This window comes from Mustela nivalis, assembly GCF_964662115.1.
Source record: "Mustela nivalis genome assembly, chromosome: 11".
Taxonomy (NCBI): Eukaryota; Metazoa; Chordata; class Mammalia; order Carnivora; family Mustelidae; genus Mustela; species Mustela nivalis.
This window is the reverse complement of record NC_139030.1, coordinates 68,141,343-68,158,842: the sequence shown is the minus strand read 5'-3', so window position 1 is coordinate 68,158,842 and position 17,500 is coordinate 68,141,343. Positions and strand designations below refer to the sequence as shown.

The 17,500-nt window shown below is 43.9% G+C and overlaps 2 protein-coding genes across 23 annotated transcripts in view; one reads left to right on the top strand and one right to left on the bottom strand.

Annotated features, from left to right (window-relative positions):
• HDLBP (high density lipoprotein binding protein) overlaps positions 1 to 6,628 on the bottom strand; it is a 72,231-nt gene extending 65,603 nt beyond the window's left edge. For 2 of the 15 annotated variants that reach the window (XM_082689685.1, XM_082689673.1), the window contains exon 1: positions 6,447 to 6,602. The gene's annotated coding sequence lies outside the window, so the exon portion shown is untranslated. Of the gene's footprint in view, positions 1 to 5,991; positions 6,130 to 6,446 lie in introns of those variants that run through there. The other 13 variants (XM_082689672.1, XM_082689688.1, XM_082689674.1 and 10 more) reach the window with 9 other exon arrangements.
• Positions 6,182 to 17,500, top strand: part of SEPTIN2 (septin 2) — a 33,812-nt gene continuing 22,493 nt past the window's right edge. For 2 of the 8 annotated variants that reach the window (XM_082689691.1, XM_082689690.1), the window contains exons 1-3: positions 6,650 to 6,856; positions 14,119 to 14,148; positions 14,751 to 14,871. In XM_082689691.1, the coding sequence (XP_082545817.1) occupies positions 6,665 to 6,856; positions 14,119 to 14,148; positions 14,751 to 14,871 (343 nt within the window). In that variant the 5' untranslated portion in view covers positions 6,650 to 6,664. Of the gene's footprint in view, positions 6,488 to 6,649; positions 8,109 to 8,746; positions 8,875 to 9,191; positions 9,303 to 14,118; positions 14,149 to 14,750; positions 14,872 to 17,500 lie in introns of those variants that run through there. The other 6 variants (XM_082689695.1, XM_082689692.1, XM_082689694.1 and 3 more) reach the window with 6 other exon arrangements.

Below are 17,500 nucleotides of genomic sequence, written 5' to 3'. Positions count from 1 at the left end.
TTAAAATGGATCACAAAATGGGAGGTGCCATCCTTCCAAACTCAAAAACTCAACTGCTGATAAAATAAATTGACCAAGAGGTTCTGTGCTATCACGGGAGTAAAAACAACAGCAAAACCTCAAGAGATTCAGCTTTCTTATCTTTCAAAGGAAGGAGTTAAAGTCCTACAGGTCAAGAAACACCCTGAGTCACAAGGCTGATTGAGAACAGGCCCCAAGGGGCGCCTGGGTGGCTCAGTAGGTTAAAGCTTCTGCTTTCGGCTCAGGTCATGGTCCCAGGGTCCTGTGATCGAGCCCCACATCGGGCTCTCTGCTTAGCGGGGAGCCTGCTTCCCCCCCCCTCTGTCTGCCTCCCTGCCTACTTGTGATCTCTGTCTGTCCAATAAATAAATAAAATCTTTAAAAAAAATTAAAAAAAAAAGAGAACATGCCCCAACCTTAAGTCCAGGTCTCCTGACTCCCAGGGCAGTGAGGATCACCTTCTCATCTGTACCAGCATTTCGACCCTTTGTCCAGGCTGGCAGAATGAACCAATATGCCTGGCAGTATATCCTAAGGGACAAACACTGCTGCGTGTCTCACAAGGCCCACGTTCAGGAATGTTTAAGGACAGCACTTCATACATATAAAAGGAAAACCCGAGAGTACACTTATCTGTAAAACATTCATACTGATTGCTCAATAGCCCTTGCTAACTAAAGGCTGGCTCCAGCCTCTCCTTGTTCCAGGTAAGGCCCACTATTGTTGGGGGGGGGGGGAGCCTCAGGGAAAGACCAGGACCCCGAACACAGTGTGGGGTGGGGATGGGCAGGGGCTGTGAAGGCTCCAGGAATACTGGTTTTATTAACACTATAGCAAGCCTGAGGCAGGGGCCATCTACCAAGGAATAGAACTTTCAGCATAAAAATATTATAAAACACAACTACAACAAAAACAATGTAAAAACTGGCAATCCCTCCTGATTCTTCCCCCAAGAAGTATCTCCAAAATTGTTTTATCCGAGGGTTTTTCTTAGATATATTAGTCCATGGAGTAAATAAAAATAGGATTGAGTTATATGCATTGTTTCACCACTTGCTACACTTAATTCCAGTTAAAATGCATCATAGTTGTCTTTCCAAGAGGTTTGTTGTTTTCTTTTCTTTCTTTCTTTCTTTCTTTCTTTTTTTTTTTTTTAAGATTTTGTTTATTAGAGAGAGAAAGAGAACACAACGCAAGGTGGGGGAGAAGGAGAAGTAGGCTCCCAGCTGAACAGGGAACCTGAGGATGTGAGACTCCAACCCAGGACCCTGGGATCATGACCTGAGCTGAAGGCAGACATTTAACCAACTGAGCTACATTTCTTGACAGTGAAGACTGATCTATTCACCTCTTCTTTTCTACTAGGGCATTTCAGCACAGGTGTAAGACAAAGCAAGATTACAAATTAAGGTAAAATTCATGTTTTAAGCTAAAAATAACACAGCTGGTGGGCACTCAAGAAAGAAAAGGGAAGAGAAAAAACTATTAAAAAGGACTTTTTTTTTTTAATGCCTTTCACAACCAGGTCAAAGGCTGTGTTTTTTTCACCCCTGGAAAGGGAAACAGAATCTTTGGACTAGGGACACCCATCACAACAGAAGGTGAGACACCATTCTGAAGACAGTAGAGTCAGTCTGTCCACAGTTATTGCTAAGATTGTAGTCTTCTCCCTCATTTGGCCCTCTGGGCACAGGCAAGAGGCTGGAAGAAATTTTTGTGGAGAATCTGAAGAGACAGAAAGAAGCCGGCAGGGCACTTTAGGAAATGGCCCAGTGAACATCTCTGCAGTAACACCACAGCTGGCAAGCCCCAACTACTGACATTTGAGCAGGTGGGAAAATACCAGCAGATAGCACAGAAAAGCTTTGATGTGAAAGTCAAAATCCCTAACAAACAAAAAGAAGCATGAAGCACACCATGACTTCAGGGAAAGAAAACCTGAAAGCTCAGGAATGTCCTCAGAGAGGTATGGGGAGGCACAAGAGCTATGAACCCCCAGCAGTGTGTGAGAAGAGGCGGGGGCAGAGAAAGCCAGAGGACACTCTTAGGGATGTGGACAACAGCTCAAAGGCTCAGCCAGAATAAAGCTGACACCTTCCAGAAAGAAACTGGACAACCTGGGAACCTGGGTGGCTCAAGTCAGTTAAGTGTCTGCCTTTGGCTCAGGTCATGGTCCTGGGATGTAGCCCCACATCGGGCTCCCTGCTTGGCAGGAAGCCTGCTTCTGCCTCTCCTCCCAGCTCCTACTCTCTCTTGCTATCTCTCTCTCTCTCAAATAAACAAAATCTTAAAAAAAAAAAAAAAAAAAAAAAAGGTGGACAACCTATGCAAAATCAGAGCGCCTATCCAGAAGGTCCAATGGAAAGAAATCAAAGCAAGAAATCAAGAAAAATGCCCAGCATTGAAGAACAGGCATTTCCAAATAAAGGGGCCTCAAGACACTGGATGAAAACAGCCTCCAAGGGACATCACTCTACTGGGTGTTTTGAATTTCAGGGAGAAAAATCCTTTAAGCTTCAGAGAAGAACTGCATAAACAGGCTGAAGAATCAGAATGTCTGAAGCCTTCAACAATAACCCTGAAGACAGAAGTCAGAACAAAATGGTGTCGAACTCTGACTGGAAATAAAGCACTTTCAGACATACATGTACTCAAAACTTTATCTCCCCACATCTGTCCCCAGGCAACCCCTTAAGGAAGCGCTCCATCACAATGAGAGGGGTATTAAGTCAAGAGAGAGACAGACATGGGTTCCAGGAAACCAAGGACCCAATGCAAGGGGGTGGTGGGATCTGCAGGAAGAATCCAGCAGGTTTATTGGGGGATATTTATTCCAGATGAGATTAACGAAATACTGAATTTCACTAGTTAAAAAAGACTCCATTTCTTGGAGTCTTCTCCATCTCTTAACGAAATACTGATTTCACTAGTTAAAAAAGACTATCACTTGAAAGGAGATTTAGACAACTAGTGAATTTGGCTTGAATTTTAGTGACCAATACACAGAAAACAAAAAAAAAAAGACTACCAAGAACTTTAGGGAAAACAAAAACTGATGCAGGAAAGGAAAAGTTAACCAATCACACCATTTGCCTAGCTGTGAAGGGTACTATGGAGTCACAACATGAACACTAAATTCTGGACTAACCAAACTACAGGTGCACATGCTTTAGGCAGCCATGTATTTGTGCGGGGAAGGCACAGTGGTGAGAGCTAGAAATTTCACATCCACTCTCAGGGTCAAGTGAGGAGACAAGACATGCAACAAGGAGGAAAGCAACGGAACAGGAGAGTACATGTGCTGTTTAGAGCAGGAGGCAAAGAGGTGGACGTGTGTGCTCTGCAGGAGAGGAAGCAGGACCGGGGAAGGAAAGTCAGTGTCTCCTTACAAGCCTTTCCACAAAAAAAACTAGTTGAAGATACAACCTTGACTTGATATAAAATCTTTAATTAAAAAATTCAAATGAATGCCAATAAAATGTATTAAGGGAGAGTACACATGGTCAATGTATTGTTATCAAATTAATGGTGACCATCAAGATGACTAACATGACGCCCACACAAGTCTGGGACAACAGATCTTGCTGGTCTCTAGCAATATCTGAGGAACTTTAGCATATCTGGTAAAACAGCCTACTAGGGATATCACTTCTAAAATGTCTGACTTTAACGGGCACCTGGGTGACTCAGTGGGTTAAGGCCTCTGCCTTCGGCTCGGGTCATGATCCCGGGGTCCTGGGATTGAGCCCTGGGTCGGGCTCTCTGCTCAGCAGAGAGCCTGCCTCCCCCTCTCTCTCCACCTGCCTCTCTGCCTGCTTGTGATCTCTGTCAAATAAATAAATAAAACCTTAAAAAAAAAAATCCTTTAAAATGTGACTTTAAAAATACAAAAGAAAAACTTACTTTAGCATAAAATAACTTGTGTAATCAATTTTTAAAACATCACAGAAATGAAAAGAGTTTCATTTTCTTGGTTTTCAAATGTTGAGTGTTGTGGTGCTTTTATAACTTAAGGGAAAAGGCCTTTTGACACACTGATGCTCTCTGGCTATTTTTCCACTTGGCCAAAAACTTTTCAATATGCATGCTGGACCTCTTGCCACTGTAGCTTGACAACTAAGAACTCAGTTGTGTGCCGTTTCTTCCAAGAGTTTGGTTATTTCTTAATAGTTAAGGGGAAAAGGCTTCCTATGATCACTAGCCCTGTGGGGATTGATGTATGCTGAACAGGCCTCATCAAATGTTAAGTATCACCTGGTACTTCAAGAAGTGTTTTCTCTGCTCAGACCCTTTTGATAAATGGAAAAGTTTCAGGTGGGAAGCATTAGTGGAGACTCTAGCTCATTCACTTGGGACTACTCCTAAGTCATCCAAGCGGACAGTGTAATCACTTAAACCCTGTTCAAGTCACAGCATCCTAGACAGGACTAGAAGGGCATGAAGGTCCTTCAGAACAGGACCTGAGCGAAGCCCTCCACCATCTGAGATGTTAGCAGTGTGCCCAATTCTCAACTCCTTGCCCATTTGTGTCACCAACTACAGCTGTCACGCATCCCGTTGGTAGAAGCTAGTCTTCCTGTTTAGAACACCCCATTCTGGCAAAACTCTTACTCATCCTCTTAATGCAGTTCAAAACTACCTTCTTTGTAAAAACTTTGTAACAGGTAATTAGCACCTCCTCCTTCATACCTCCATACTTTGTACATATTCCCACTGCTGCACTCAAAACACTGTAACCTAATTATTTTACAGGTGAATCCCCCTTACTAGACCATACACTGCTTAAGGAAAAGAAAAAGGTCTATATCCTCTTTACGTTTCCATCCCTAGAATCCTTGTTGAGTGCTCGGCACACAATTCGCAATGTATGTTCCCAGGAGAAGGGCAGTTATGAGGCCAAAGTCAGACAATCAGATGCCCCAAACAAGAAAACCAAGGGAAGCACACACACAACTTGACGATTCAAGAAGACATCTCCCATCAGGCCGGGGAGATGTCAGCCTGGCCCACGGGGAGGGCCCTGCGACAGCCACGGGCTGGGGCCCACCGCACCTTAGGGGTGCTTGCATTATGCACCTGACGTCAGCTCGGTGGGAGGAAATGAGGTGAACCCACGAACAGGGCCCGGCACACACAAGGACTTAATGGAAGTTACCGGGAAGTTTAGTCCTCACTGTAAGGAACTTAAGTGGCTTTCAAATGCTGTCCCTCAAGACTTGAAGGGGCGCTGCTCTGTGTCCTAGCGTCAAAGTCTTAGGACAGGCTGCCTGCCGGCTGGTGTTTGCCACCCAGAACACCGGGAGCTCCAAAAATAGGGCCTTCTTTACCAAACCCCCTTTCCGACTCCTGTACAGCACGGCTTCCACACTCAACGACGTTAGCTCGGAGGCGCTTCTCGTTCTAAAGCGTCAAACCCTAACCCAGGCGGCAGGTCTGAGTCCACAGACCGACACCGCTCTTACTCTGTCGTGCGGCACTGCCGGCCGCCGCAGACAAAATCCCAAGTGTGCCGTGCCCTGCCGTAATCCCTAAGGGCCAAGAGGTGACGGTCCCGCGGAGGACACCAAGCCACGGGGACGGCCACTCCCTGGAGGCCTCAGAGCGCTCCCCTGCCCACAAGCAGGGCTCCGTGAAAGCCACACGGAGAGGCTTTTCCTGTGGTCTCACAAGGACCCAAACCCTTTCACTTTCCGAGGCGATGCCCGTAACACCTAACCCCTTCTCCAGCGACGCCCTCTCGGTGCCCCCAGGGACCACCCCCCCACACGCCATCGCCCATCAGAGCCTCGGAAACTGTTTACGCTCAGTCAGGGGTCTTCCACAAGCGCTCCCCGATCGAGGCATTTGCATCGTGCCGCTGCGGGCCTGCAGGCCGACGGGAAGGAGAAAGGACACCCCGGCCGGTGCAGCTCCGTGGCTGTCCCGAAGCCACGTCGCCGCGGTGGGCTCAGGGACGCTCCCCGGTCTCACCTCGCGACCTGCCCGCAAGGAGACCGCGAGAGGCCGCGCCCGCCCCACCCTCCCCCCGGGGCACAGGCCCCAGCCCGGGCGCAAGAAGGCCACGTCCCCGGGGACGGACGCCCAACTCGATGGTCCGCGCACAGCCCCGCCGGATCACGTGACCCTCAGCTGCCAATAGGGGCAAAACCCCCACACCATCGAGACGACGGCGGCCCGGGGCTAGAGCAGCCCCGTCCGACTGCTCGCCGTACCCTCCGCAACCCGGCTCCGGCGCTCCCAGCTCGGTGCTGCCGCCACCTTCCTGGAGGAGAGGGCCGGAGGCGAAGGCTCCCGGCCCGTGGTCGCTCCGCACTCTTATTCTGACCTCTCCTACCCCGTCCACTTCTCCTCAGCGGTCACTTAGCTCCTTGTAAAGAAACACCCTTCATCCCACTCTACGTACCCACAAGGCAGACTCACATTACCTGTTCCACTCTTATCAGCGTAAGGAAACCAAGCTCATAAGGTAGGAACTGTGGCGAAACAGGGACAAGCCGCCATCTTGGTAAAGGAGAAGAGGCTACGCTTGACCTCCCCCCCACCCCCAGCCTCTATATGGCCAACTGCCGTGGGAGGGGCACGGCGCCTGCGCAGAGGCGGAAAACGCGGACAGGCCTGCGCCTGCGCACTCGAAAGCCGGCATATGGGGGAGGGGAGGAAGGCCAGGTCGCGCCGAGGCGAGGAAAGCGTTGGCAAGGGGGCGGGCCGACGTGATGACGCCATCCGCGCACCGGGCGGAACAGGGCGGAGCGCGAGCGTCCGTCGGGCACTGGGCGGGTCCGCGGCGCGATCGGTAGGCGCCGGTTCATCTGCTTGTCCGCGGGGAGTTTTTGCGGTGAGTCCCCGCCGTGGCGGGGGGCGCGAGCTGCAGGCCGACGCAGAAGGGGCGTGTGTCCGCTGACCGCGGGCGGTCGGCAGGCTGCGGGAGCGCGCGGGCGGGGCGGCTTGTTTGTTGTGGGGGAGGGGCGGCAGGCCCGGGGTCCCCGGCCCTCCTCCTCCTCCGCGGGGTCCGCGGTCCCCCGGGCCCTCACGGCTGGACGTGTCCCGGAAGAACCCGAGCCACCCCCTTCCGTCCCTGGACGGTTTCCGTGGGGCCGTCTCGGCGCTGGGCCCGGGGCGCCCACCCGGCGCTGGCGGTCGTGGTTGGGGAGGGAAAGCCCAGGTTGCGGCCTGTGAGGCGTACGGTCGTCTCCCCGATCTGGCCCTTCCACCCCACCATCCTCTGGTGGAGAGGAGCCCTCACACGTCCTTGCCGTCTTGGTGAGCTCCCAAGGCTCTTCCTGGTCGCAGACGAAGCAGGGGAGAGGAGGAGGCGGCGGCCCCTGCCCGGTGCACCGCTGGGCCCGGAAGGATGGGGGTGGCGACCACCATTCCCATGAAGGCCTGACGGAAAGCTGACCTGTGGCTGCCTTTGCTCTCAGGAAAGTCCCCGCTTGGTGGCCGGAGGACCCACAAGACCTGGCCGCCTTTTACCTTTTTGGCTCATTTTTATCAATACCAGTCCCTTATCGTGTCTGTCCTTCCGCCACACGTAGAGCTGAAGTTGCAGTTCAAACTACTGGGTCTTTGTCACCTTTGGTCTTGCCCCAAATCCTTCTTTCTGTTTGAAACCCAGCTTCCCCACCTTCTTTGTTTTTTCTTGTGTAGTCCCTTCTCTGTTGTTCAGGATTCGGCCCAGAATAGGTTGCCTCTGGCTGGATTAGGTGCGCGCTGGATGTCGGCCCTTATTGTTCCTTCTGGTAGCTATCTACTAGATTGTTGCTCTTTGAGGGGCAGGAGATGGGCGAGTCTTGTCACCCTTACCCTGTGTCTGGCACAGTGACTAGCACATAGTGGGTTGTCAGATGTTTCTTGAACAGTCTAAATCATTGTAGTGTAGAGGTCCCGAAGACTGTTTCCTAGTGTTTGTGATTTGAGGTTCATTAGTTTCCGTTTTGGTAACTGCCACTCAAACTTTCTTTATACCACCCATATCCTAACTTACAATGTGTACTGCTCTGTCAGATCTTGGCACTCAGCTGTGAAGGTGATCCTGATGCTTTTCCCCATTTTCCACTTGGATCTCTCACCTGGCACAGCACTCCAGGGTAAAGAACAAGGGCTTCTCAATCAGATCACATTTGCATTGACTGCCTTTGCACTAGCAGGGTGACCTAGAGAAATGGGAAGGAAAGGGGGTAAGACGGTCCTCTGTCATAATTCATAAATGTGATTCAGGTCCCCTTTTATACCCAACTCCTTATACCCAAAGACAGAAACTGTTGAAAAAGAAAAAGGTGTTTTTAATTTTTTTCCCAGAGAGAAGGGGACATCAGAACTCATTCGGCAGCAGAATTGGGTTGAAGCCATTTTATATTCTGTATTTATACCACTTTGTGTTAATGGTCATGTATGTCACTATAGAAGATACATTTGATTGTGGGGTGTGCTGTCCAAGTAGCCATTGAGGAGGTTGTGTTGTATAGTGTATGTACCTTCTTAAAATCCAAAGAATCTGAATGCCGAATGTCTCAAGAGCCCTGGATTAGGGATTATGGACATTTGGGGTCTCGTACAGCAGGGTCATTTTGTGTGGGGGTAATGTATGTAAATAGAAGATTAACATGTTTGTAATTGGTAGTGAGGGGCAATCCACTAGTGTAAATACCACTAGCAAAATAAATTTATATGTATTGCCAAGAATCTAATTTTATCCATCTGTTTTTCATCTTTTGTTTTGGAAAAGTTGCTTTGTTCTATGAGAATTGCTCTGTGGAAGAAGGAAGCCACGTTCAAGTAAAGACAAATGTTTAAACAATTGCTAGCATCTAGGATGAGCACTACCGGAAAGAGCAAAATTTTTATTTGACCACAGTGAGTTTGGGGAATACAAATGGACTGCAGTTATGGTTTAAATTAATCAACAGTAATTAGCATCTTGTGTTGTAGGATCAAGGCTTTCTCACTGAAAACCAGGTGCTTCAAAAAGTTCCACTTTCCTCTTTCAATTTTCATTTTACGTTAGTTAGCAAGTAACTTATATTGTTCCAAAATCGTACTGGATCCCAATTATATTTCAGGAAAAAAACTGAATATAAAATAGCATATTTCAAGAAAAACTTGCTAAATTAAAGAATTCATAGCCTGTTCCAATAATTGTATTCCCCATTATTCTATACATGTGCATCCAGATAGGTCTCCCTGCCTTCCCTCCAGCAGGAAACTGATAGGAAGCAGTGAAAGTTCCCCTTCTCTCCTAAGGAACATCTTCTGTCCTGTTGAACAGGATAAGGTGAACACAGGTAGGCTCGAGGTACAGCATCCTCACGGTGTTCAGATGAAGTTGGTCAGAACCCAAGCAGGGGTCCAGGACTCACTGAGAAGAAGCAAGTCTGTTCAGGAGAGACCTCCATGACAATCCTATGTCCTATTGGGCTGGTTTGAAATAAGATACATGTGATAACTTTTAAGGCAAGTTCCCACTTTTACTTTTCCATGTAAACTTGGAAGGTCACATTATCCAGTCCTTTAAGAAAAAACCCACATTAGGATTCCATCTGGGATTGGACCATGTTTATATATTAATTCAGGAGAAATAAAAATGATTTGATTTACCTAGGCCCTATTTTTTCTAAATTTGTTCTTACATGCTTGGTTGCTTTTTGTTTTAATTCTGTTGTAAATGACATTTCACCCCTATTTCCATTCCTTTTTATTCATTACTAGTACAGGAGGGAATTATTTTGTGTCTGGCTTGTATCCAGCCAGCTTACTAAATTACTTAATTCTAGATTTTTTTTTAAGATTTATTTATTCGGGTGAGGGGAGGGGCCGAGAGAATCTTGAGCTGACTTACTGCTGAGCACAGAGCTGGAAGTGAGATTTGGTCCCCGCCCCCCCACCCTGAGATCATGATCTGAGTTGAAATCAAGAGTTGGAGGCTCAACTGACTCAGCCACCCAGGCGACGCTAGAGTTTTCGTTTAACTGAACCATTTGTGTTCGGTGTATTCATTCTTATTGGTGAAAAAGCTTTTGTTTTGTTTTTTTCATTTTGTGTTTCACTGAATTTCATGGTGAGATTACAATATGAGGATCTTGTTTGGATCTTAATTCAAATGAACAACCAAAAAATGAGACAGAATTAAGCGTTTTTTAAAAACAATTACAGTGGTAATGGACCTCCCTTCCTAATTAGTGATTATAATTTAAATAGATTTAGTATTCCATTGTTGAGAGAGTAACATTTGCCTGTTACTCTCGGGGTAATGAGAGTAACATTGGTGTTCGGGAATACCCTGGGTTTTATTTAAGCAGTTTCCTTAGTGTTTTTTATTATAGGTGGTTGCTAAATTTTATATGTCCCTTCAGCATCTATTCATATAGGATTATCTCCTTTAATTTGTTGTAACAGCTTTATGTAGATAGATACTTTTGGTATATTTCTGGAACCTAATTGCTAACAATTTATTTCATTGAGAATTTTTGCAGTTTATATTCATGAGTGAGATTGACATACAACTATCTAGCCGCTTTCTTAGGTTTCTCTCTGGGTTTGTTGTTAAAAGTTGTAGTTTCTTCATAAAATGAATTGGAGTGCTTTCCCTTTTTCTGTACTGGCCTAAGTGACATGGGTGTTACCTGTTCAGGGTTGGATGGAATGCAGCTCTAATTCTCCCTGCTTTTGGTCCCTTCTTCATTGGTAGATTTTATTCAGCTGTTCAGTGGTATTTGTTCTCGTCAGGTTTTCCAGTTCTTGGTTCCATTTTGGTAATTTACAGTGTCTGGGAAGTCGTCCATTTCTTCCAGATCTTCAAATCTGTGGCCATCTTGATACATGGAGTCTCCTGTGTCTATGTTTACCTTCTTTTCTGTATTGGCCCCCACTCCGTGCCCCCCGCCCCTAAATGGTACTTGTGAAGAAATTTGTTTCAAAGAACTAGCTTTTGGATCTATTTATTTTTCTACTGAGTTACTTCATTTTTCAATACTGTAAGAACAAATTTATCTTCTGTATTCTTTAATGAATATCTAAAACTGAAATTTTCATCACAGTCTATGAAGCTTTTATGATGTCCCACAGATCTGCTTTTGTCTTCTTTCCATTGGTAGCTAGATAGCTTGAGATTTTGCTTTTGTCACCCTCATTTATCCAAAGGATATCCAGAGTGTTCCAAATAATTGGGGTTGTATTTTATCCCTCCGCCAGTTCTAACAGATCACAAGTTGAAAATATCAGTTGTAAAAATCTATTTTGAAATTTGCTTAAATTTTCTTTATAATAGTTACTTGATTTTTTTCACTAATTGCTTTTCTTTATTAACTCAAGATTCTGTGTCTGTTAATTATAGCTTATTGGTTGTGTCACACATTCCTCTACCCTTGCCCATATTCTGTTTACTGAATCTGTAGTTTGGAGGAATGCTTGCTATTAAAGTCTTGGGTTTGATTTGTATTTTTATCAAGTTCACGTAGTATATTTCCTAGTCTTTGCTTTATGTATTTATCTACTGTAATGCTTTGTATATGCAAGTTTAGGAATGTTACATCTTCCCTATATTTTATCATGGTCCCATTTTTACCTTAAATTTCACTTGGACTGATACTGTTGTCTGTTCTTTCTTTGTGTTTGACCAGTCCGGTAACTTTTAGCCTGTCCTTTTGTTTTTAGCATTCTTGTTACTTTATTTTAAACATATCCATCCACTTAATGATTGATTTTATTATTTTTCCTCGTTTCTTTTCCATAATTTTGTTGGCTTGATCAAATTGCTATTCCATATCTGTCTCTTTATTTGGAAGTTTGCTTTTTTTTTATGGTTACTTTTTCTTTTATAGACATGTTTAATTTCTATATTTAAAAAAAAGATGTCTGCTGCTGCTTCTGCCCCTTCACCTCTCCCTTTGGAATGCTCTCACTCTTGCTGCCAACTCAGAGGTTTTGCTAAGGTAGTTTAATACTAATCCTTATATTATTAATAGAATTTTTCTAGGATATCCCTTCTGTTCGAGAGACCTTAATTCACTCCAGACAATTGGTTAATGTGTGGACTCTGATCTTTGTTCTTCTAAGGAAAATTTTTTTCTAATATTCTTTTCCTCCCTCTGTCCCTTCTTCACTTAATGAGAACTCTTTCTGTTAACAAGGTAGATGGCCTAGATTGTTCCTCCAAGTCTTTTACCCATGATCATCATCTTTGTATTTTTGCCTGTGCATTAAGAATTCTTATATTTGGTCTTCCCAGTCACAGTTTGAGTCTCAGCTGTGGCCGTTTGTTCAATTGAGCTACCAATGTCTGAGTTTGAAAATCATAGTTTTTAGGTCCAGCAAGTTTTGTTTCTTTTCCTTCCTTCTTTCTTTCTTTCTTTTTTTTTTTTTTTCTTTTGAGATTTTATATATTTGAAAGGGAGAAAGAGAGAGAGCACGTGTGGTAAAGTGGGGCAGAGGGAGAGGGAAAAGATTACTACTCCCCACTGAGCCAGGAGCCTGATGTGGTAGGCTCCATCCCAGGACCTTGAAATTGAAAACATGATGACCTGAGCTGAAGGCAGACACTTCACCAGCTGAGCCACCCAGGCGCCCCCAGTTTTATTTCTTTTAAATAGTGTACCTGCGTCTTCATTCTAGTGATACTATTTTTTGGGGTCAAATTATTGCCTTCCGGGGCGCCTGGTGGCTCAGTTGTTGAGTGTCTGCCTTCGGCTCACGTCATGATTCTGGGGTCCTGGGATCAGGCCCCGTGTCTGGCTCCCTGCTTGGCGGGGGCGAGGGGGCTGCTTCTTCCTCCCCACTCCCCCGCTTGTGTTCTCTCTCTTACTATGTATGTGTGTCTCTCTCTCTCAAATAAATAAATAAAATCTTTTAAAAAAAATTATTGCCTTTCTCCTCCTGCAGCTTGCCTATTTAACTCTTTTTGAAGAAGGGAGATGCGTTCACTGGAGTCCTTATGCTCGGGACCTCTGTTCTCCAAGCTTTTCCAGGATCCACTGTATTCCTTTCCTTGCCAAAAGGTTCTTCAGCATTCATCTCTTGCTTCTGTTCTTGCTTAACAGTCCTACTTTCCCTTAAGTTTGCCTGAATTCTCCACCTATGCTTGGAGGTTTCCATACCTCCTCAGTCAGTGGTCTTCCCTTTTAGCCCAGGCCTGAACAGACACCCCCTTCTCAGCAGTGGTGGTGGCAACAGTTTGCGAGGCTGCACATGAGTCCACAGCCCTCTTCTGCCTCTCTTCTTGTTCCTGCCAGATAGTGAGAGTAAGACTTCCAGTGGGCCACTAGAAGGAGAACCAAGACTCTAATGCAAATCCTACAGCTGCCAGCCTTCATTAACCAAACCACACATGGGAGTGCCGGAGCCTCATGTCTTCAGAGGTGGTTGGGAACAGTTACATTCAGAAAGGAAAAAGGGTGTGCTGTTTTCAGGAATGTTAAGGTTTGGGGGATGGGGAGACAAGAACAGAAAAGAAACTTTCTACTAAGTTTCTAAGCTCCAGAGGGAATCAAATCTGACTGCCTTCATATCTCTTGATTTTGTTACCAAAGGTTAGCCAGTTCCAGACTCCCATGTTCCCCAAAGTTTCAAGTCTTAAAATTCATTTTAAAATTCCAGATGTCTTTAGAACTGTTACTCTCCTCAAGCACTCCAGTGTGTTCAGTCCTTCACCCTTTACTTATAAATGTTGTTCTGTATGCTCCATTGTCAAAAACTAGTTCTCAGGATTTCAAGGAACCTTCAGTAGCAAATAGTACTCTACAAGCACCCTTTCCTTATAGACAGGTTTCAAAGAGAAAGAAAAATCATAATTCAAGAGGTCATGAGCCTTTGTGTTTTTCTCCTATTGTGTCCCTGGTGCTTCACATATAATCAGTACTAAAGTTAGTTTGGATATTATTGGAAATATGAAATGTTTGTATGTATGCATATGTATATATGGCTGATTTAATTGATCTAATTTTTTATATTTAATTTATAATGAGATAATCTCATTTTTATAATTTGATGCAATTGACAAGGTGAGTGAAACATAAGGTGTTTATGCTTTGTGTGTAGGTCTTTACATGTCAATTCATGCTACATCAAATGTGTATTACATATAAACATACATTTTTTTTTTAACAGATCAAGGAAACTTCACTGAAGATGTCTAAGGTAAGAGATCTCATTTCTCTACAGTACAAGGAGAAACTGCTTTGTGTTTTCAAGCTGTTTATACTCAAGACTTATATGACTAATTTTTAGTATAACTGATATGTTTGATTCATTGAGACAGTTCTGATTTGACATTTTAAAAGCTTTGAGCTTTCTTTTTTCAGATTTACAATTTCTTGTTTCTAAATGGATGAGTAACAATCCATTTAACCTACTTTGTATCATTCCCAGCAGACCAATCAAATAATTTAAAATTCCAAATAATTTATCATTATGAATTTTGTAGGGTTCTTACACTTGATAAATTGGCATATATGAGCTCTGGCAAATTAGCACAGAGCCCTGAAATAAATTAGTTCTAAAAGGCATGCTGAGAAAAGCAGAACTTGTGGCTAAAATTGCAAGATTATTACTTTCCTTTTCTTTTGGAGTGTTTGGGTATTCATTACTATCTGATGCATAATCATCGTACTAATTTTTGCTTTTTTAAAGTATATATATTTTAATTTGTGAGAACTAATGATACCTTTGTCACAGGTTTGGTTATATCTTAAAAGTAACTGATAAGGTGGTTTTTTTTTTTTTTTAATATCTTATTTTAGCAACAGCCAACTCAGTTTATAAATCCAGAAACTCCTGGCTATGTCGGATTTGCAAATCTTCCCAATCAAGTTCACCGAAAATCAGTGAAAAAGGGTTTTGAGTTCACACTAATGGTGGTCGGTAAGAAACTAGCTTATATCTTCAAGCTTATTAAATAAGTGGATATTTCCCCTTCCCAAACTTTAGGGTTTAATAGTGTGGCCTATAAAGTCAAAAGAAATACTCCTTTATTGTCAGAATCCAGTAACTGGGAATTTGAAAACACAATTCTTCAGAAAATTTTGTTGAAGAGTAAAATTCTAATATTTCTGTCATTTTCTTGTTTGTATGTGGTAAAAGTGCCAGTGACCCTCCAAAATGGCCACAGTGACTCTTGCCTCCTGGTGTTTGTGATACTTTCTACCCCTTCCCCATTATGTAGGGCTTACCCATGTAGCCAGTAGGATATGGCAGAAATGAAGGTGTGTGATTTTGAGACTGGGTCATAAAAGAGATTTCAGCTTGCACCTTATCTTCTCTTGAATCACTCACTCTGGGGGATGCCAGTCACTGTGTTAGGAGGACTGGCCAGCAGCCTTATAGAGAAGTCCCCCAAAGCAGGGAGCTGAGATCTGCCATTAGCTGAGTGTAAACTGCTCTAGACCTTCCTGAACAAAGTTATAAACAAGCCCTGTGGGATCAAGCTGATTGACAAATAAGCTGTTGTCAGGATAAAAGCCATCATTCATTAAAGAAGGATGTCAAAATCCAGTTTACAGTGTAACATTTAAAATTGCTAGCATCCATGTTTATGCAAAGAAACAAAACAATGTAGCACATAACCAGGAGAGAAATCGGGTAATAGAAACAAAAATGACAGAGGTGATAGAATTCGTGAACAAGAACTTTTACTATTTTATTTATTTTTTTAAGATTTTATTTATTAATTTGAGAGAGAAAGAACATGAGAGGGGGAAGATCAGAGGGAGAAGCAAACTCCCTGCTGAGCAGGGAGCCTGATGCAGGACTCAATCCAGGGACTCCAGGATCATGACCTGAGCTGAAGGCAGTCACTTAACCAACTGAGCCACCCAGGCACCCAAAAACTTTTACTATTTTAAATATGCTTTTGGTACCTAAAGGAGAATATAAATGAAATAAAGATAACCAAAAGCACTTAACGAAAGAACTAGAGATTTTAAGAAAATAACAACATTTGAGACGGAAATTTTTCTGACGTATGTAACAGGAATTGAATATATCAGACACCAAGTAGAATATAGATATAAAGAAAACAACACTAAGGCACACAATAACAGTTGGTGAAAAGCAGTTATAAACAGAAAAATCTTCCAAGGAATGAGGTGGATGGTGGGAAACAGGCACATTGCATACAGAGGATGGAAGGGTAAAAGGACCACTGGCTTAGCAGGAATAACATAAGCCATAGGAAATGATAGTTTAAAATACTGAAAGAATAAAACCATGAGCCTGGAATTCTGATGGAGACTTTAAAAAAATGAAATACAGGGTTGCCTGGGTGGCTCAGTGGGTTAAGCCTCTGCCTTCATTCAGCTCAGGTCATGATCTCAGGGTCCTGGGATCAAGTCCCTCATCGGGCTCTCTGTTAGGCAGGGAGCCTGCTTCCTCCTCCCTCTCTCTCTCTGCTTGCCTCTCTGCCTACTTGTGATCTCTCTCTGTCAAATAAATAAAATCTTTAAAAAAAAAAAAAAGGAAATACAGACATTTTTAGGTAAAAACTGAGAGAATTTATCACTATCAGACCTACACCAGAAGAAAGATTCTTTTTTTAAAGATTTTATTTATTTATCGGACAGATAGAGATCACAAGTAGGCAGAGGCAGGCAGAGAGAGAGAGGAGGAAGTAGGCTCCCCGCAGAGCAGAGAGCCTAATGCGGGGCTTGATCCCAGGACCCTGGGATCATGACCTGAGCTGAAGGCAGAGGCTTTAACCCACTGAGCCACCCAGGCACCCCAAGGAAGATGATTATTAAACGGGATTTTTCAGGGTAACAGAAAAGGTAGAGCACTAGAAATGGCAGTTGTGTTGGTAAACAAACACTTTTTTTGGTTTTTCATTTCTTTCAATGATAATTGCCTTTATAGCGAAGTTAATGAGGTATGACATTGGAGTATGATGAACCAGAGTAGCAAGGGACAGGAGGGTGTGTAGAGGGGCTGCTGTAACACATTGACCTCATGGAATATTCTGTGAGAGAGGGATGCTAAGTTAACATTGCTTGTTGTCAACTCTGGAGCAGCCATTAGAAGAGGAAAACAAGGGCTTGACTAAAAGCAAATAGGTTTGATAAACTAGAACAGAAGAACCTGTTTAATCCAAAAGAAGGCAGATAAAGAGGAGATGAGACAGATGGAGAGAGGGCAGCTTTCTGGCCAAAGGGGCACAGCCATGACTGTGACAGGTGAGAGACAGGCAGGATGAGCCTGAACAACCAGAACAGAAAATCTTCATGCAGAACCCAACCATGAGAAACCTCACGTGGTTCTACCAATACCAGACAGCAGACTTCAGGTCTACTACCTGGATGTTCCCAGACACCAAAAAGTAGGTATCAGAAAGATGCAGGGGACAGTGGAAAACAATGTCTTAACTGTATGTGCACTTAATAACAAAGCTCAGTGAGGTATGGTGCAGAATCAGGAAAAAGATAATTTGTGAGAGTGGGTTTTTAACATTCTGCACAGTAATTTTTGAAACAAAATCAGTAATGTTTCAGAATATTAAAAT